Source organism: Panicum virgatum, chromosome 9K (genome assembly GCF_016808335.1).
Source record: "Panicum virgatum strain AP13 chromosome 9K, P.virgatum_v5, whole genome shotgun sequence".
Taxonomy (NCBI): domain Eukaryota; kingdom Viridiplantae; phylum Streptophyta; class Magnoliopsida; order Poales; family Poaceae; genus Panicum; species Panicum virgatum.
Window position 1 is genome coordinate 64,085,972 of NC_053144.1, and position 15,381 is coordinate 64,101,352.

General features: G+C 45.4%; 3 protein-coding genes across 4 annotated transcripts; 1 reads left to right on the plus strand and 2 right to left on the minus strand.

Annotated features, from left to right (window-relative positions):
• Positions 1–2,650: 2,650 nt before the first annotated feature.
• LOC120646960 (pentatricopeptide repeat-containing protein At2g16880-like) lies at positions 2,651–8,086 on the minus strand. 2 transcript variants are annotated; one of them, XM_039923521.1, is made up of 3 exons: positions 5,580–8,086; positions 3,478–3,599; positions 2,651–2,985 (listed from the first exon to the last, which is right to left on the minus strand). In XM_039923521.1, the coding sequence occupies exon 1, from the start codon at positions 8,026–8,028 to the stop codon at positions 5,665–5,667; it is 2,364 nt and encodes a 787-aa protein (XP_039779455.1). In that variant the 5' UTR covers positions 8,029–8,086; the 3' UTR covers positions 2,651–2,985; positions 3,478–3,599; positions 5,580–5,664. The 2 variants fall into 2 exon arrangements, with proteins under 2 accessions (XP_039779455.1, XP_039779454.1); XM_039923520.1 differs by having other exon boundaries at positions 5,505–8,086.
• Positions 8,087–8,574: 488 nt separating this feature from the next.
• Positions 8,575–10,791, minus strand: LOC120646962. Its single transcript, XM_039923523.1, has 5 exons — positions 10,509–10,791; positions 9,465–9,609; positions 9,296–9,366; positions 9,004–9,207; positions 8,575–8,892 (listed from the first exon to the last, which is right to left on the minus strand). Exons 1-5 carry the CDS (start codon positions 10,758–10,760, stop codon positions 8,860–8,862), a joined length of 705 nt encoding a protein of 234 aa, XP_039779457.1. The 5' UTR covers positions 10,761–10,791; the 3' UTR covers positions 8,575–8,859.
• On the plus strand, positions 10,669–14,478 carry LOC120646961 (peptidyl-prolyl cis-trans isomerase CYP65-like). Its single transcript, XM_039923522.1, has 11 exons — positions 10,669–11,209; positions 11,575–11,637; positions 11,745–11,848; positions 11,989–12,080; positions 12,163–12,252; positions 12,324–12,399; positions 12,493–12,854; positions 12,945–13,201; positions 13,321–13,609; positions 13,842–13,952; positions 14,049–14,478. The coding sequence occupies exons 1-11, from the start codon at positions 11,082–11,084 to the stop codon at positions 14,250–14,252; spliced, it is 1,776 nt and encodes a 591-aa protein (XP_039779456.1). The 5' UTR covers positions 10,669–11,081; the 3' UTR covers positions 14,253–14,478.
• Positions 14,479–15,381: the final 903 nt, after the last annotated feature.

Sequence of the window (15,381 nt, forward strand, 5' to 3'; positions counted from 1 at the left end):
TGCATTACCCTGAAGAAACCAAAGGCGTCTGTGACTCGTGAGTAAAAGTGGACGGGCACAGTGGAGCCAGCAAGGCGGAACAAGGCGGTGGGTCTAGTTAGAAGTTAGTCCGAGATTGTTGTTGTTGTTGTTGAGCTCTGCTGAGGCGGACTCGAAACATTCGGGGACCACGGGGCGATCTTTGCGTGGGCTCTGATCCCCATTTATAGGCGCCGGCGGCGAGCACCCGGCCGTGGGATATCCGTTCCGTTGCATTTGCTTGCTGGCTGTGGTCACCTCTACGTCCACGGGAGAGCTCCCGGCCGGCGAGGGCCAAAGAGTGCTCGCTAGGGCTTTGACTTCATCGCGCGCAAACACACTTGCCGCCGCCGCCGCCGCCCCTTTCCATATTCTACTGGCAAGTGTGACTTGCTTGGCAGTGCGTGACGAGGGTGTTTGGTATCCCGTCCCATGTAGCATCACTTGTATGCCTCGGCCGGCACGCACGTACGGCCTTCATCGTGTAGTGTAGTTCAGCGCGACTGACACGCATTCTCAGCGAGTGAACCTCTTCTGGAGTCTTTGGTTCACTGGTTTGGCTCCACGCTGTTTCTCACAGATTTTCTGTTCATGCATGTTCATCACTAGCAAAGGAAATATAGGAAAAAGTTAGTGATTTGTACCAGTTTCAAATTATACTGGTTTTAGCTATCTGTATATGGAAACCAAAGCCAAATGTACAGAATTGGCAGAATCCTTTTGTTGTGATATGTCCATGGCTGGATGCACGTGAACCCGAGCCGGCTTTGGCAACTGGCAACTCCAAACGGGCCAAGGAGTTCATGTGCGGTCGTTTCGTCAGAGAAAGAGTTCATGTGAAGTTAAAACAGGCAGAAATGAAAACAAAAAAATGTGGCTCACCAAAGATACGAACAGATCCTGGCCCCTCCAACATTCATGGCCGTATATAACAAAGTCGAAGATGAACCCCACAAGCTTTCTTTTGCCTATCCACGGGCGATCACCCAGTAGGCCAGTACTATTTTGCTAAAGAACATTCGACGCAGCGCCTCGTGTGAACGTTCAGGTCACGCTCAGGTGATGCGGTTTTAACTTATGCGATTTCCTATTTGGTCATGCCGGGGTACGTGTACGCCCCCAACTCACATCTCGTGACTATAGTCTATAGATGGCATTGGCATCAAAATGTTTGGGACGTGAAGGGACAAAAAGAGTGCAAGATTGTTTAGTGCAGGCAGGAAGTGAAGCTCCTGCTGATGCAGCTTCCATGGTTACAGGTAACTTCGACGGCAAATAAGTGAAAAAGGGTAAATTCCTCCTCCCTTTGCTATGGCTTACTTGGGTGAATAAATATACCTATCTTGATGTTTCGTTGAAAATGAAAGGAACTCTACTTGGTGTAGATACTGCTTGCCAAAATTCTGTACAATTTTTGTATTCAATTTCAAATTTATCGGAAGTCGTTGAAGATGAAAAAAAAGGAAGAGAGAAACAGCGGACACTTCATACCGACTAAAATCGTAGAACCTTTTGCTCAGTAATAGGCAAGGATGAATAATGGAGCATAAAAGCTAAATTGCTCCTACTAAGAACCGCATGTAAGTCCTCTTAAGTCTTAAGCCTTACACAATATTTTTTACAGTGTAATTGCAATATGCAACATAAACAGGATGACCATTTTCCATGATTAACAAAGATGACCACACCTACCTCAAATGGCGTCCACACATATAGCTTCCAAGTTCGAAGTGACATTACAACCACTGCTTCTCTGAAGAATTTATACTCGACTACTAATATTCATGGCCAGCCCCCACCTCATCACCAAGGTGCCACTCACTATGGGTTCATTGGTTGACAGAATTGAAATACTGAGAGGTGACGATGATCTTCAGCCGGCAAGCGGTCAGCAAGGCGCAACCAACCAACGGAACGTACAGGGGAGTAGGGGACGAGCAGGAGCTTACAGCAGGAACCTTTCCCTTTGCACGATCGAGCAGGAGCAGCAGGCCGGGCCGGCGCTGGGACGGAGACGGCAGTGTCCTATGCTTGACTCCCTTCTTCAGTTCTTCTCCATGAGAAATGAAAAATGTTAAACTCATCTTTCTACACCAAACAGACTATCCATCCATATTCAGGCATGAGCATGACAGGTTCGAAACTTAAAATGCATGCTGCTTTTGTTATATAGTTGCGCTTGTACCAGCTACTAGTAGTTCCATTTGCAGGGAATTTTAAGCATGTTCTACTTCTCATGCTTGCAACAAGACACTTTTATATGATGTAGTAAAAAGATGCAACATCAGAACGGCTGCTTGCAGACTGAAATTTGGCAGGTGGAGAAACAACAGGTTTGAACTGATTCTGCACATATTGTTATTGCAGGCAACCACCAATGGGTTTGGCACATTGAAGCGCTAATTTATGTGTGATAACACAAGATTGGGGCCAATGAAACTAAGCAAAATTGAAACTGCAATTACAATCACAATTTCTACATACTTATTAGCCCAAGTTCGGTGAAGAGTCTTCACAAATTGTTTTACGACTTGCCTAAGTGCCAGGCAACCTATCTCACGAGCATCAATACCATAGAGGGAGCTAAGCACCAACACTTTTTATGCCAAACTAAGCCAATGAAACCAAAGAATGATAATAAATAGTCAGATTGAATATTTAATTCTCTACTATAAGATTTGATGTTGCAAAATTGTCCATCAGCAACAAACAAAATAACTTCAAAATTTCAAGTCACTCTTTGATCACAAAGAATCAGCAACCTATGTGCACCTAAAGCAGTACTACAGGACGCAAGGTTACATTACATACAGCTAGGGCAGGCCCAAAGGGTATCAAAAGCTTCGTTGAGATGAATGGCCCACTAGTGCATACATCCTGCAATGACGGAAGCAAGATTAAGGCAGTAGTATGCTTGCCACCAAGCTTCTGTAAAAATCATTCCCCATATTTCAATCGAATAGCCAGCTGCGTAGAAAAAGAAAAAGATCCATCATGAGCTAAGTGTGGTCTTTTCTTTTTAGGAACTCGTGAAACTTTAGTCGTATAGTGCTATGCTTAAGATAAGTGGAGAATGGTATTAATTAAATTCAGAAAAGCAATACATATGCACAATTTAAAATAAATGCAAAGGGCAACATATTGATTTTTTCCTTAAAAAAGAAAGGATGAAATAGTTATCTATGATGTTGAGTCCACAAACAATATCAGGGTCAGATGCGCAGCAACATTGTCTATGTTCTCACAAAAGTAGGAAACAAGTGGAAAGTGCTGTTAATATCTCTTGGTAAAAAGAATTGTATGTCTCCATCTCAAAAGAAAATAAAAAAGAACTGCATGTCCCATGCATTAAATCATGGCAATAACTATTGGTACAACTAGTAAGCATTTTTTTCATAAAAGAACAGACAAAGTGAAGGTAAATGAAAGTTTAAACAGGAATGAGAACAAACAGCATACCCAATTGGTCCAAATAACAATAGTTTCTCATCCATTTGATGCTCTGTTTGCACCAACTGGACCTGGTCAGAATGATCTTCATTTTCTCTTGCTAGAAAGGCTGGCATCACCCTCTGATTTCACTAATAGCAGAAAGGAAAACTGGTAAAAACAACATACCTAACTGATTTAAAATAATCTTGGATGTTACTGAAGAAAGTGGTTAATGTATATTTGATGAGCATGCTAAATGGTATATTTGGTAGGTTAGGATATGTAATCCCGGACTGCCATATGTATCGGGGAGGTGCCTTACCCCTAAGTCTTTATACTCTATATATACCGCCCAAGGGGCTCAATGCAATTCATCGACCATATTATATGCATCCTACTTTCCTACATAGTACCACGAGTTAGGGTTTCGACCTAGGCTTCCACTTCCGCAGCCGCCCCCGCCTCGCCGCCCCCGGGGAGATCTATCTCCGCCGGGGGCAACGCCCTCGTAGGATGCCCGGTGGATTCCTCTGATCCGCCGTGCCTGTCGTCGTCAAGCACAGCAAGGAGACCTACCTCGCCGCCAGGATCCGTCACCGTCGCCTCCGCGCGGGCGGGCGCCGCCTGCATCCAGGGCCGCTCCGCGTGGGGCGCCATCGGGCGCCGTCGTGGGGAACTGCTACTGTGTTTCTCTTTTCCCGATCAGAGATCGGGTTTGCGTAGCCCTACCGTTCGTTGCCGCATCATCGTCAACGCTCCCGAGAACGAGGTTGCTGTTGCGCGCCCTCACATGCTGCAACATCGACGCTCATGGTCAAGCCAGCATCGCCGGTGTCGCCACCTTTTCAGGCGGTGGTGCCATCCACTGCCGGTCCTCGTCAAGCTGGCACTTGATCCGAGTCCGCGCCTCTTGCCGTTCTCGCGCGGACACCACCGCCGATGTTGCTGAAGGAAAACCCCGTGCGCTTTTCAGCTGCCTGGTCTACCATCGCCATCCGCCGCTCACCGTCCTACTGCTGTCCTCGGCCAGAAGTTGCTGATCATGTGTACTCAGGTGCCTCGATGACGCTTCGGACCCGCGCCCTCCTCCACGGCTTCGACCACGTCCACCTCGACCTCGGTTACTTCGGCACTAAGGGGCTATCATCTGCATGAACTACTCCAGTCGAAGCATTCACACCGGCGTTCCGACTGCGGGGGGATATCTCCATTGTTCTCCAGTCTGTCCGTTCGTGTTGCTACCGCTACGACTGCGAGGGGATGTTAGAGTATATTTGGTAGGTTAGGACATGTAATCCCGGATTGCCATATGTATCGGGGAGGTGCCTTACCCCCCAAGTCTCAGTACTCTATATATACCGCCCAAGGGGCTCAATGCAATTCATCGACCATATTATACGCATCCTACTTTCCTACACTAAATTCTAGCAAAGATATACAGCGCAAAGTATATTAACAGTAACTCAGTCTTGACAGGTTCATCAGGAGGAGAGTAATCCTTGAAGTTAAAGAAGGACCAATAATTCAATATGAGTTAATGTTATCTACATGTCATAATAAGACAGAAAGAACTGTTCGAGCAAATAGTATCCCAAGTAAAGGCCAGATCAGGATTCCGAAAACCAGGTCGAGATCTCACTTTTTCTTAGTCAGCAACTATATTCACTCGGTAATTTGGTTGCCTATCTTTTCTTTTCCCTGAAATTCCGATTCAAAATTTCAGGATATGAGTTTGAAGTTGAAATACACATATTTTCAATTGTACTTGATTGCACTGGCTGGTAGTCGACAGAGGTATGAGGACAAATCAGGCAGAGCTCTGAAAACCAGAACCAGAATTTTTCCAGTTACAAACACTGGCAACAGTTTTAAGAATCATCCACAAGGCTGGTAAAGCATATAGCTCAGCTCTTTCCAAATTTGTCTACAAATAATCTAGTAAGATTCTTTACTTTCCAGGAAATAACATGATGTGTTATGATCTGGTGCCTGTACGTAGTTAACATTTGCTCTATCTTTCTATCTATTTTGTGTTCCAGGAGAGTGAAATTTACCAGGAACCTAAAAATTTCAAATTGTTGCCACTGATATTCTTGAATTTAATATATTCCATGGACCAGATAGTATACCTAGTCCGCTTATGACCATTTGAGGAAGTCATGGCAAAAGCATTGACATTGTCACATGTCAAAGCAGCAAAACCCACATCATATACTATCCAGCTGCATGGGTTTGCCTCTTTTGCCTTTTGATAAGGCCTTCCATCAAAGTGATATAAGTTGAACTGTCAACAGACATGCCCTTTTGCATCATCTCATCTAAAACAGCCTTAGCTTCTTTCAGTTGCCCTCCAATGCAGAGCTCATTTACACGTTTGTTATAGTTCTCCTGATCATCGCTTTGTGCATTTCCACCAATCTCAGCGTCACATTTAAGATCTGGGTTCTTCCCTGTCTCATTCATTACAGGATAATATTTTTCAGATAATTTTCCACTGTCCTCCAACTTATGCAGCATATTCTGTGCTTCCTCTGATCGCTCTGCCTCAGATAGTGCAGACAACACAACATTGTAAGTAAATGCATCAGGCTGCAAGCCTCTGGCCTCCATGTCAGCAAAGAAATGCAAAGCCATATCAACATTGCTATCTTTGCACAAAGCATGAATTAAGGTGTTATATGTGATGACATCAACCTTCTTCCCTTTCTCTACCCATGACTCGAAAAGCTTCAATGCTTTGTCAAGCTTGCCATACAGACAAAGCCCATTCATCAAAGTGTTGCAGGTAACAACATCTGGCTTAAAAGAGTTCTCCACCATCTTGTTGTGGAACTGGAAAGCGTTCTCCAAGTCCCCCTCCTTACAGTAGGCATGAATGATGATATTGTAGGTGGTGTCATCTGGCACCAACCCCTTCTCCATCAGCTCATTCAATTTATCAACAGCCTCTTTCAACTTACCCATTCTGGAAAGCCCTTTGATCAATGTGTTATAAGTAGAAACACTAGGTGTTAACTTCCTTTCGACCATTTCATCCCACAGACGCTGTGCAGGCTCTGGATTATACTCCTTAAAGTAGGCTGCCATCACTGTACCATAGCTGACTTCATCAGGTACAAAACCCCTCTGGGGTGGTGAATGTAAGAGCTCCTCAGCCTCTTCATAACGCTTCTCTTTGCATAGGTTAAATAGTAAAGTGTTCAGGGTGAAAGTGTCCATTTTGAGCCCCCTTCTCACCATCTCATCCATCAACATGAATGCTTTGGCAACATTGCAGGCTTTGCAATATGCATCAATCAATGTATTGTACGTAATCACATCTGGTGCCAACCCCTCCTCTTCCATCATTTTGAGGCGCCCTAATGCCTCTTCCAATTGTCCTTCCCTGCAGAGCCCCTTCACAACAATGTTATGTGTGACCAAACTTGCCTTCACCCCTTTGTCACGCATTTCCTCGAGCAGATTCAGTGCATCTGAAGAGCACTGCCACTTAAAGCATGCATCAAGAAGGGTATTGTAGGTGACTACATCAGGTGATACTATGCCGAGCCGCTCCATCTCATCCTTCAGCCTAAATGCCTCGCCGACCTTCCCTGCCTGGCAGAGCCCTGCTGCAAGCACATTGTACGTCCACAGGTCGGGCTCGAACCCGAACGCCGTCATGGCCTCCACGACCTTGGTCGCTTGCTTCATCCACCCGAGCCTTGCATATGCTGAGACGAGGGTATTATACGTGGGCCTGATGGGCGCGATCCCCTCCTTCTTCATCCTGGCCAGCAGCGCCCGCGCCTCGCCAAGCATGCCCTTGCGACAGTGCGCGTTGAGAAGCGTGTTGTAGGTGACAGCGTCGGGGGAGAGTCCAAAACCCTGCATTGTGGAGAGCGTTGAAAGGGCGTCGGCGAGGGTGCCCTTGGAGCAGTGGGTGTGGACCAGGAGGTTGAAGGTGTAATGGTTGGGGTGGAGCCGCAAACCGATGAGGGAGCGGAAGGCGTCCAGAGAGGCCTGCGGCGAGGTGGAGGGGCTGCGCGCGAGGGCGGAGAGTACGGCGTTAGCTGCCTGGAGGGAGGGGCGGACGCGCCCGCGGCGTCGGAAGGAGTGGAGGAGCTGCGCGGCGAGGTGGGGGCGGCGGAGGCGGGCGTACGCGGAGAGCGCGGCGTCGGCGAGCGCGCTCGTGGGGAGAGTCGAGAGGAGGTGGCGGTGGAGTCGGCGCGGCGGGTCGAGCGGAACGAAGTCGAGGAGGAGCGGGAGGAGGTCGCGGTAGGGGAGCACGGGGAGGAGCGGGAGGAGGGAGGGAAGGCAGGAAGGAGGCGAGACGAGGCGGCGGTAGGCGAGGAGAGCGCGCGGCGAGGCGAGCGACGGGTTGGCGGCGGCAAGGGAGAGCACGCGCGGGTGGTGCGAGGCGGTGAGGCGCGGGAGGTACGGGGCCAGGACGGTGTCCATGGGCGGCGGCGAGGGCAGGCGGGAGGCGGCGACGAGCGCGTCCGCCACGGACGAGACAAGGGCATCGTCTGGGTCAGTACGGGGGCTGGATGCAGCCGCCGGCGAGGAGGAGGCGGAGATTGAAGGTGGAGTGTCCATGGGGACGGGAGGCGGCGTTGTGTGACGGCGCTGCAGGCGGAGCGAACAGGAAGAAGAACTTGGCCGCGGCCAGTGGAGGAGACGAGGCCTTGGTGGGCTTGATGGAGGCCCAGTTATGGAGGAGTTGGTGTGCGCAGTTCGGTGGCGGGCCGGTGTGACTTCACCGAGAAAAAAAAAGTTGGACCGGGCAGATTGTCAATTGTCAGTTTGTAACATTGGCGCGACAAAAAAGTTGGAGTAGTTCGTTTGACTTTTTTTTACCTAAAATTGACCACTAGTCTTATTCAAAAAATTTGTGCAAATATTATCAAATTTAAGTCATTCTTGAAGATCTTGTATTGATAAAACAGCCCACAATAAAAGAAATAAAAGAAGTGATATTTTGCACAAATTTTAAATAAGACGAGTGTTTAAAATTGAGGTTAAAAAAATCAAACAACCTACAATTTGGAACGGAGGGAGTACTCGTCGAGTCACCAAAAGAAAATAAATCGACTACTCAGTTAAAAAAAACTACTTCATGGACAATAAGGCTCCTGTGAGTTCTGCGTCACGAAAAGAGAAACAAAATGCATTTTCAAATAGGGCTGAGATCGCTACCATATTACATTCTGGAATGTCAACCGCAAACTTTGCTACAAAACTTGCATGAAAAAGGTACATAAATATGCATTCTCTCAATTAGACCAAAATTTTCAGTATGGCAATCGATCTTGATCCTATCAACATCGTCAAATGTGGAATGGAGCACGGTACTTTTGGCCACTTAGAAAAGGGCACCAGGATAGCTGGAGTTAGACATCAGAGTATGCAGCCTCGTTGATCCGCAGCTCATAGCCTTCGCTGCTCCCAAGCTTTTTCTTCCTGGGAAGGGGAAAAAAAGGAACATCATACAGTGTGCACACCAATCACAAGTACAAAAAAATACTTGCTTTAGAACAATGTATTACAGTACATGCTGATATCAAAACTGACCTTCATTTGTCTAGCAATAGAAGGAAGCCATTTCTCTCCCCTAACCTTCTTAAATTCCTGCACCCTTTCTTCCTCCCTCTTTGCTTTTGCCTTTGCTGCAGCTTCTCTCGCTTCTAATCTAGCCAATGATCTTTGGGATGCTTTCTTTGCAGAAACAAGAATGTCACTGCCGTCAACAGCAACAGACCGGAGCATATGCCTGAACTGAAACCAAGATCGAAGTAACAGCAGTATAAATGACGAGTAAAAACTTCAGTCACAGTCCAAATTAAAGAAACAATTGATATCCAACCTTCTTTGATTTTTCATCGACCTCTTCACCAGGCACAATTCTTGGTCTCTTGAGTTGTACATGCAGTTTATCTGGAAGAAATATAACATTTGAGTATGTTTTGACACAGGCCACAGTGATAACATAATTTTGGCCTTCAGATTGATAAGAGAACTGTTCTGTCACTTACCCATAGAATCCATTTTAATACCAGGTGGTGCTTTTTTAAATAACTTTATTCCTCCTTCTGTTTCCGTAGGGTCGGTTACGTTCAAGCAAGGAGCTTTGACTATTTCAATATTTTTTTCTAACATATCATCCAACATATTTCTCATCTGAAATGAACAATTTGAAGGTTGTAAGATTAAATGTAAAAATAGAAAAATAGCATGATTGCTTTGACTAGAAAGAAACCAATGTATGTGGAGAAGCTGGAAAACTCATTGAATGGAAATGGTTATGCTACAAGTTACAGCTCAACATAAAAAAATTGTGCAACAGTTTAGGCTTGCCAGGTTGGATCATGACATTACTGCATTAGGAGAAGAATTGTTCAAGCAAATAATGAATATGTGTATATCACATAGTAGATGGAATTTCACATGTTCCACCACCAAGAGCATGCATAAGGTATGAACTTAGCTGTCAATAGATCCAACAATCACATAATTGATGATAAGATAAACAGCCCTACCATCGTCATTCCTGAAGGCAATAAACAACGCAATTTACCCTTTAACAGAATTTGGCCTTATGATTCCTCTATCTCGATTTTGTTTCCTTTGATCTCTTAAAAAAAATGTTCAGTCTGCTATGCATGTCTTTGGGACATATACTAAACCATCAAAACCAGCAGTACCACAACTTGGAACAGCAATATGGCTCGGTTCATACAAGAAAGAAGCATATCATTTGCCGTGGTGCTACAATCATGAACAGAAAATGCGGTGCTACAATGGTGTAAACAAGTAAAATGTGCTTCTTTCTTGTTTAAACTGATGCTTCAAGCTCATGACTTACACGTAGCAACAAACATCACCATTCAATCGATCAAACAAACGGGAAAATGTGTTCGCCTTAGCCCAGAACTTACTCCTAGCTTCGAAAATGGTACAGGATTTTTTTTTTTTTTGAACAAACCGGCAGGAGCACAAAATGGTACAGGATTCAATTCCTCCACGGAACAAACGGAATACAGGATTCGCGAATTTAGCGTAGAAGCAAACGAAGGTACCTTGATCTGGTAAAGCTTAAGCCTAGGAGCCTGTGGCTTCTCCTCATGCGGCTGCTTCAGCTCCGCGTCGTTGTCCGCCTCGCCGCTGCCGTCAGAGGCCGCCTTCGCCACACCGTTGGACGAAGGGACGCCAAACCCTACGGAAGCGATAGATTCAATGGCCGCCTTCCACGCGGCATCCCCGTCATCTTCGCTGCTGCTCCCGCCGCCGCTTGCTGCCGGGCTCCCGCCGCCGCCGCCGCCGCCGCCCATTCTCTGTTGCTGCGTGCGCTGGGCCGCGTGACACTTCCGGCCCTTCCTTGGTCTGCTCGTGGGCTTTGATATTTAGCCTGGGCTTGGCCCAATCTGTTTCGGACCGACCTGGCGCGGCGGCGGCTCGAGCCGTATTCCAACACGGCGCCGAGCCGCTGACGAACTAGCCGCATCTTCCCCCAACCTGCCGATCCAATTGCAAACCCGCGCTTGCCTTGCCGCCGTCGAGCCGCCCGCCGGCCTTCACCCTCGTCACCGGCGAAACCCCCGGCGGTGGTGTTACCAGCAGTATAGTGTGCGGTTTCAGTTCGGGAGGCGGAGATGGGGAAGAAGCAGCACAGCAAGGACCGTATGTTCATCACGCGGACGGAGTGGGCGACCGAATGGGGCGGCGCCAAGCAGAAGGAGGTCGCCGCGCCGTTCAAGCGCCTCCCCTTCTACTGCTGCGCGTAACTACCTTGCCTTACTGTTACTTTCTGTCACTAGTCGAGAGAACGATTGCCGCCGCGTTTCTGTCCGTGTTCTGGTTCTGTGGGAGCTTGAGCTTGTAGGGTTTCATCTTTATGTTGCGCGCTTGATTTCTTTGCGTATAGTGTATGGCTAATTCGTGCTAAGATTATATCCTTCGATGAGACAGTGTTAGTTTAAGCAGTCACTCTTCTGAGCTATATTCTGTCCTAAATTTTAGCTCTAGAGGTAGAGGACATAAGCATGTGGATTGTAGATGATTGAGAGTAAGTCTTTAAGATGTTACTAGAAAAATGTTTAAATTTTCGTCTTTTGCCGCTGATTATAATTATTTTGGTTTGTGTAGACTCACGTTTCTTCCATTTGAGGATCCAGTGTGCACTGTTGATGGAAGCGTCTTCGATTTAATGTGAGTAGTTAAGCATTCCGGTTGAATGTAGCTCTTTATTTTTTTTAATAGAAAAGTGTAAGGTTTCAAAATATTAGTAATTCTGAGTTTTTTGCTTGTCTATGTAGGAGCATAATCCCATACCTTAAAAAGTTTGGTAAACATCCAGTAACCGGAGCACCGCTCAAGCAGGAAGATCTGATTCCTCTCACGTTCCACAAGAACTCAGATGGTGAGTTAAAATTTAGGCTATGAGAGTACTGACGTAGCTCGTACCAGTTATCTGCTAATACAATTATGCCCTCTTTCTATCTTGAGATATCTGTGCTTTAGATCCATTTCATATGTTAAATCAGTCTTCATTTTTGGCAGGAGAGTTCCAGTGTCCCGTTCTGAACAAAGTTTTTACCGAATTCACTCACATTGTTGCTGTAAAAACTACTGGAAATGTCTTCTGTTATGAGGTGACTTCATAAGCTTTTTCAAGTGTCCAGGTTGATGTTATGGTATTTTCTCAGCTTACATGTTCATGCTTCATAAGCACAGGCAATCCAAGAACTTAACATCAAACCTAAGAATTGGAAAGAGTTGCTAACTGATGAGCCCTTCACTCGAAATGACTTGGTAACAATTCAGGTATGTATTCTGAAAAACTGTTTCTTATCTACATTTAGCTGCTTAGGCTAACTATGTTCACCTTTTGGTAGAATCCAAATGTGCTTGATAGCAAGGTCTTAGGGGAATTCGACCATGTCAAAAAGGGCCTCAAACTTGAGGATGAAGGTTTGATTATGCTCCCTATTTCCTTTTCCCTTTGTTATTTGTTTCTTTCAGATGATTGATTTAACTTCCATATTCTGACTTGACTACTTACAGAGTTGCAGCGAATGAAAGATGATCCAACCTACAACATAAATATTTCTGGTGATCTTAAGCAAATGATTAAGGAACTTGGGACGGAAAAGGGAAAGGAAGCTTTTTTGCAGGGTGGTGGTGGGCAGAAAGCTCAAAAGGAAAGAGCTGCCGCTCTTGCTGCTATTTTAGCAAGAAAGGAGAAGGATGACTCAAAATCAGGAAAGGAACTTAAACCTCATCAAACTTTCAGTATAGTAGATGCTGCTTCTGCTTCTGTTCATGGCAGGAGTGCAGCAGCAGCAAAAGCAGCTTCTGCTGAAAAAACCGCTGCTAGAATTGCTATGCATATGGCAGGGGATCGAGCTCCTGTGAATGCCAAATTGGTATGCAGTCATCTCATCTTCATGTTTTACAATGGCCTTGTTTTACCTATCCATCAGTGTTATGTTATCGTAATAATTCAATGATTTCAGGTCAAAAGTCGTTACACAACTGGAGCAGCTTCACGCTCTTTCACATCAACTGCCTATGATCCTGTTACCAAAAATGAATATGAGTATGTTAAAGTCGAAAGAAATCCAAAGAAGAAAGGATATGTTCAGCTGCATACGACCCATGGTGATTTAAATTTGGAGCTCCATTGTGATATAACTCCTCGGACATGTGAAAATTTCCTCACACAATGTGAAAACAGTTACTATAATGGCCTTATCTTCCATCGGAGCATCAAGTATGTTCTGATTGTGTTCGTCCTTTTTACCAATCTTCCTTTAAATCTTAAGGTTAAACCTAAATCACTTTTTCTTTGTTTCTTTCTTTCCTTTTTTTTTTGCTGTTCCCCTTGTACAGAAACTTCATGATTCAGGGAGGTGATCCAACTGGCACAGGTAGCGGAGGAGAGTCCATATGGGGCAAACCATTCAAGGATGAGCTGAACTCAAAGCTGCTACATTCAGGAAGAGGTGTAGTCAGCATGGCAAATTCAGGCCCTCATACCAATGGATCCCAATTTTTTATCTTGTACAAGTCTGCACCACATTTAAATTTCAAGCACACAGTATTTGGCATGGTGGTGGGTGGTTTAACCACACTTTCAGCTATGGAAAAGGTTCCTGTTGATGACGACGACCGGCCATTGGTTAGTATTGTCCAAGCAAATTTCTGGTAATACGATGGTTATTTTGAGAATTGTGTTCGTTAGGTGTGGTGCAATTATGCTTGTCTATTAAGTATTATGTTCTATATTCCAGAATGTCTTTGGGATGTATAGCCGTTATTCTCCAGCTTTTAATATTATATTGTTTTCCACTACGGCATTTTTTTTATTTCTACAGAACCTTAACATTGTATTCTTATGCCTCTATTTGCAGGAGGAAATAAAGATTCTAAGAGTCAGTGTGTTTGTGAATCCTTACACGGAGCCAGATGAGGAAGAAGAAAAGGCAAAGGAGGAAGAGGAGAAGAAAAAGGATGAGGATTATGTAATGCTGCATTTTATTTCTTGTTTTACCTACAGTCATGGACGTTTTGCATTTGATTTGCCCTAATTGTTCTAACATCCATTTGCATTAATTCAGGATAAGGTGGGATCTTGGTATAGCAACCCAGGAACTGGTGTTGCTGGTTCAACAAGCACTGGCGGTGGAGTTGGCAAGTATCTAAAAGCTCGGACTGCTGGCTCTGTTGATGTGACTGGAAATGCCGGGGCACCTGATGATTCAAGCAAGAAGAGAAAAGCGACTGCATCTAGTGTAGAGTTCAAAGATTTCTCCGGATGGTAGATGTTATGTGTGTATTTCCTCTTGCTTCTGTCAGAACTATCTGCTGGTGCATGGTCTGGTCGTATGTTTAGCATGTTCTTTCATGCTGTGGTAAAAGAAACTGTCCAAAATGCACGAGGCCTCATTTGGGGCGTGTGAAGTTTTGATTCAAACTTGCTTCATACTGAAATGCTACAAATCCGCGACAATGATTGCTGTTGTTGCAGAAGAAGCGGTAGGAGTAGAATCTTCTGCTGGCTACTAAAATTTATAGTCTAGCTGAATCATTTGCCCTGCTTGACTTTTTTTAGGTTGACGAATAGAATATGGAGAAGTTTTGCCTTCAATTTTGGGTGCTCCGAAGGTGTATGTATTTAAGAGTGCATTGGAGAGTATTATCACTACTGCATTGATTACTGTGTGGAACTTAGGGGTGAACTAAAGAGGGTTGGAGGTGCACCTAAGGGTCACACCCATAGTCACAGGATTCGGGGTCGATGCCTCGTCCCTCGACCCGGGAACGCCGTTCCGATTCGAGGGTCGGGGTCGAAGAGGGTCAGTGTCCCATGCAAGGTTGGATCGTGTCCCGGTTTGAAAGGGGTCGCAGCCCCATTGCTAGCAGATTTAATTGGGCTAAGGAGGTTAATGACTGTGGATTGGTATGGTTTTTGTTAGACAATGAGCTGAGTACGTGTAGCATGGTCTAAATGTACTCTTTTATACGTTTCTTATATGCTTGTGCATATTAGTTTCTTCATTAGTAGCATATATATAGTTTTTTTCTTTATAAAGACGCATCGATCCGAAGATATCGACCCTGATGAATCAGGGTCGCGTTCCACATAATAATTTATCGTTCCATAGATATATACCCCCTTCGTACCGCAATTTTATAAAGTGACGACCCTCGACCCTCGACCCCGTTCCTCGACCCGGTTGACCCAGGGACTTTGTGACTATGGTCACACCTCTTTGCACCCCTAATGGAACTGTCAAGTTAACGTTCAATTGATTTTCCTGCTGTATGCTGGACGTGCTGTTAAGCAGAACTGAACAAGCTGGAATTTTGGAAGGGGCTGTATAACTGTGGAGCAAGTGGTTTGCACCAGTCTATGTACTGCACGGCTGTGCTTAATTGTTAGTCGATACC

Excerpts from the sequence above, each read along its gene's own strand:
- LOC120646962 (XM_039923523.1), bottom strand. The coding sequence starts at position 10,760 with ATGGGCGGCGGCGGCGGCGGCGGCGGGAGCCCGGCAGCAAGCGGCGGC. Across the intron at positions 9,610-10,508 it reads TTAAGCTTTACCAGATCAAG|ATGAGAAATATGTTGGATGA; the intron begins GTACCTTCGTTT and ends TGTTCATTTCAG. Across the intron at positions 8,893-9,003 it reads CTATTGCTAGACAAATGAAG|GAAGAAAAAGCTTGGGAGCA; the intron begins GTCAGTTTTGAT and ends TCCCCTTCCCAG.
- LOC120646960 (XM_039923521.1), bottom strand. The coding sequence starts at position 8,028 with ATGGACACTCCACCTTCAATCTCCGCCTCCTCCTCGCCGGCGGCTGCA.
- LOC120646961 (XM_039923522.1), top strand. The coding sequence starts at position 11,082 with ATGGGGAAGAAGCAGCACAGCAAGGACCGTATGTTCATCACGCGGACG. Across the intron at positions 12,400-12,492 it reads CCTCAAACTTGAGGATGAAG|AGTTGCAGCGAATGAAAGAT; the intron begins GTTTGATTATGC and ends GACTACTTACAG. Across the intron at positions 12,855-12,944 it reads CTCCTGTGAATGCCAAATTG|GTCAAAAGTCGTTACACAAC; the intron begins GTATGCAGTCAT and ends CAATGATTTCAG.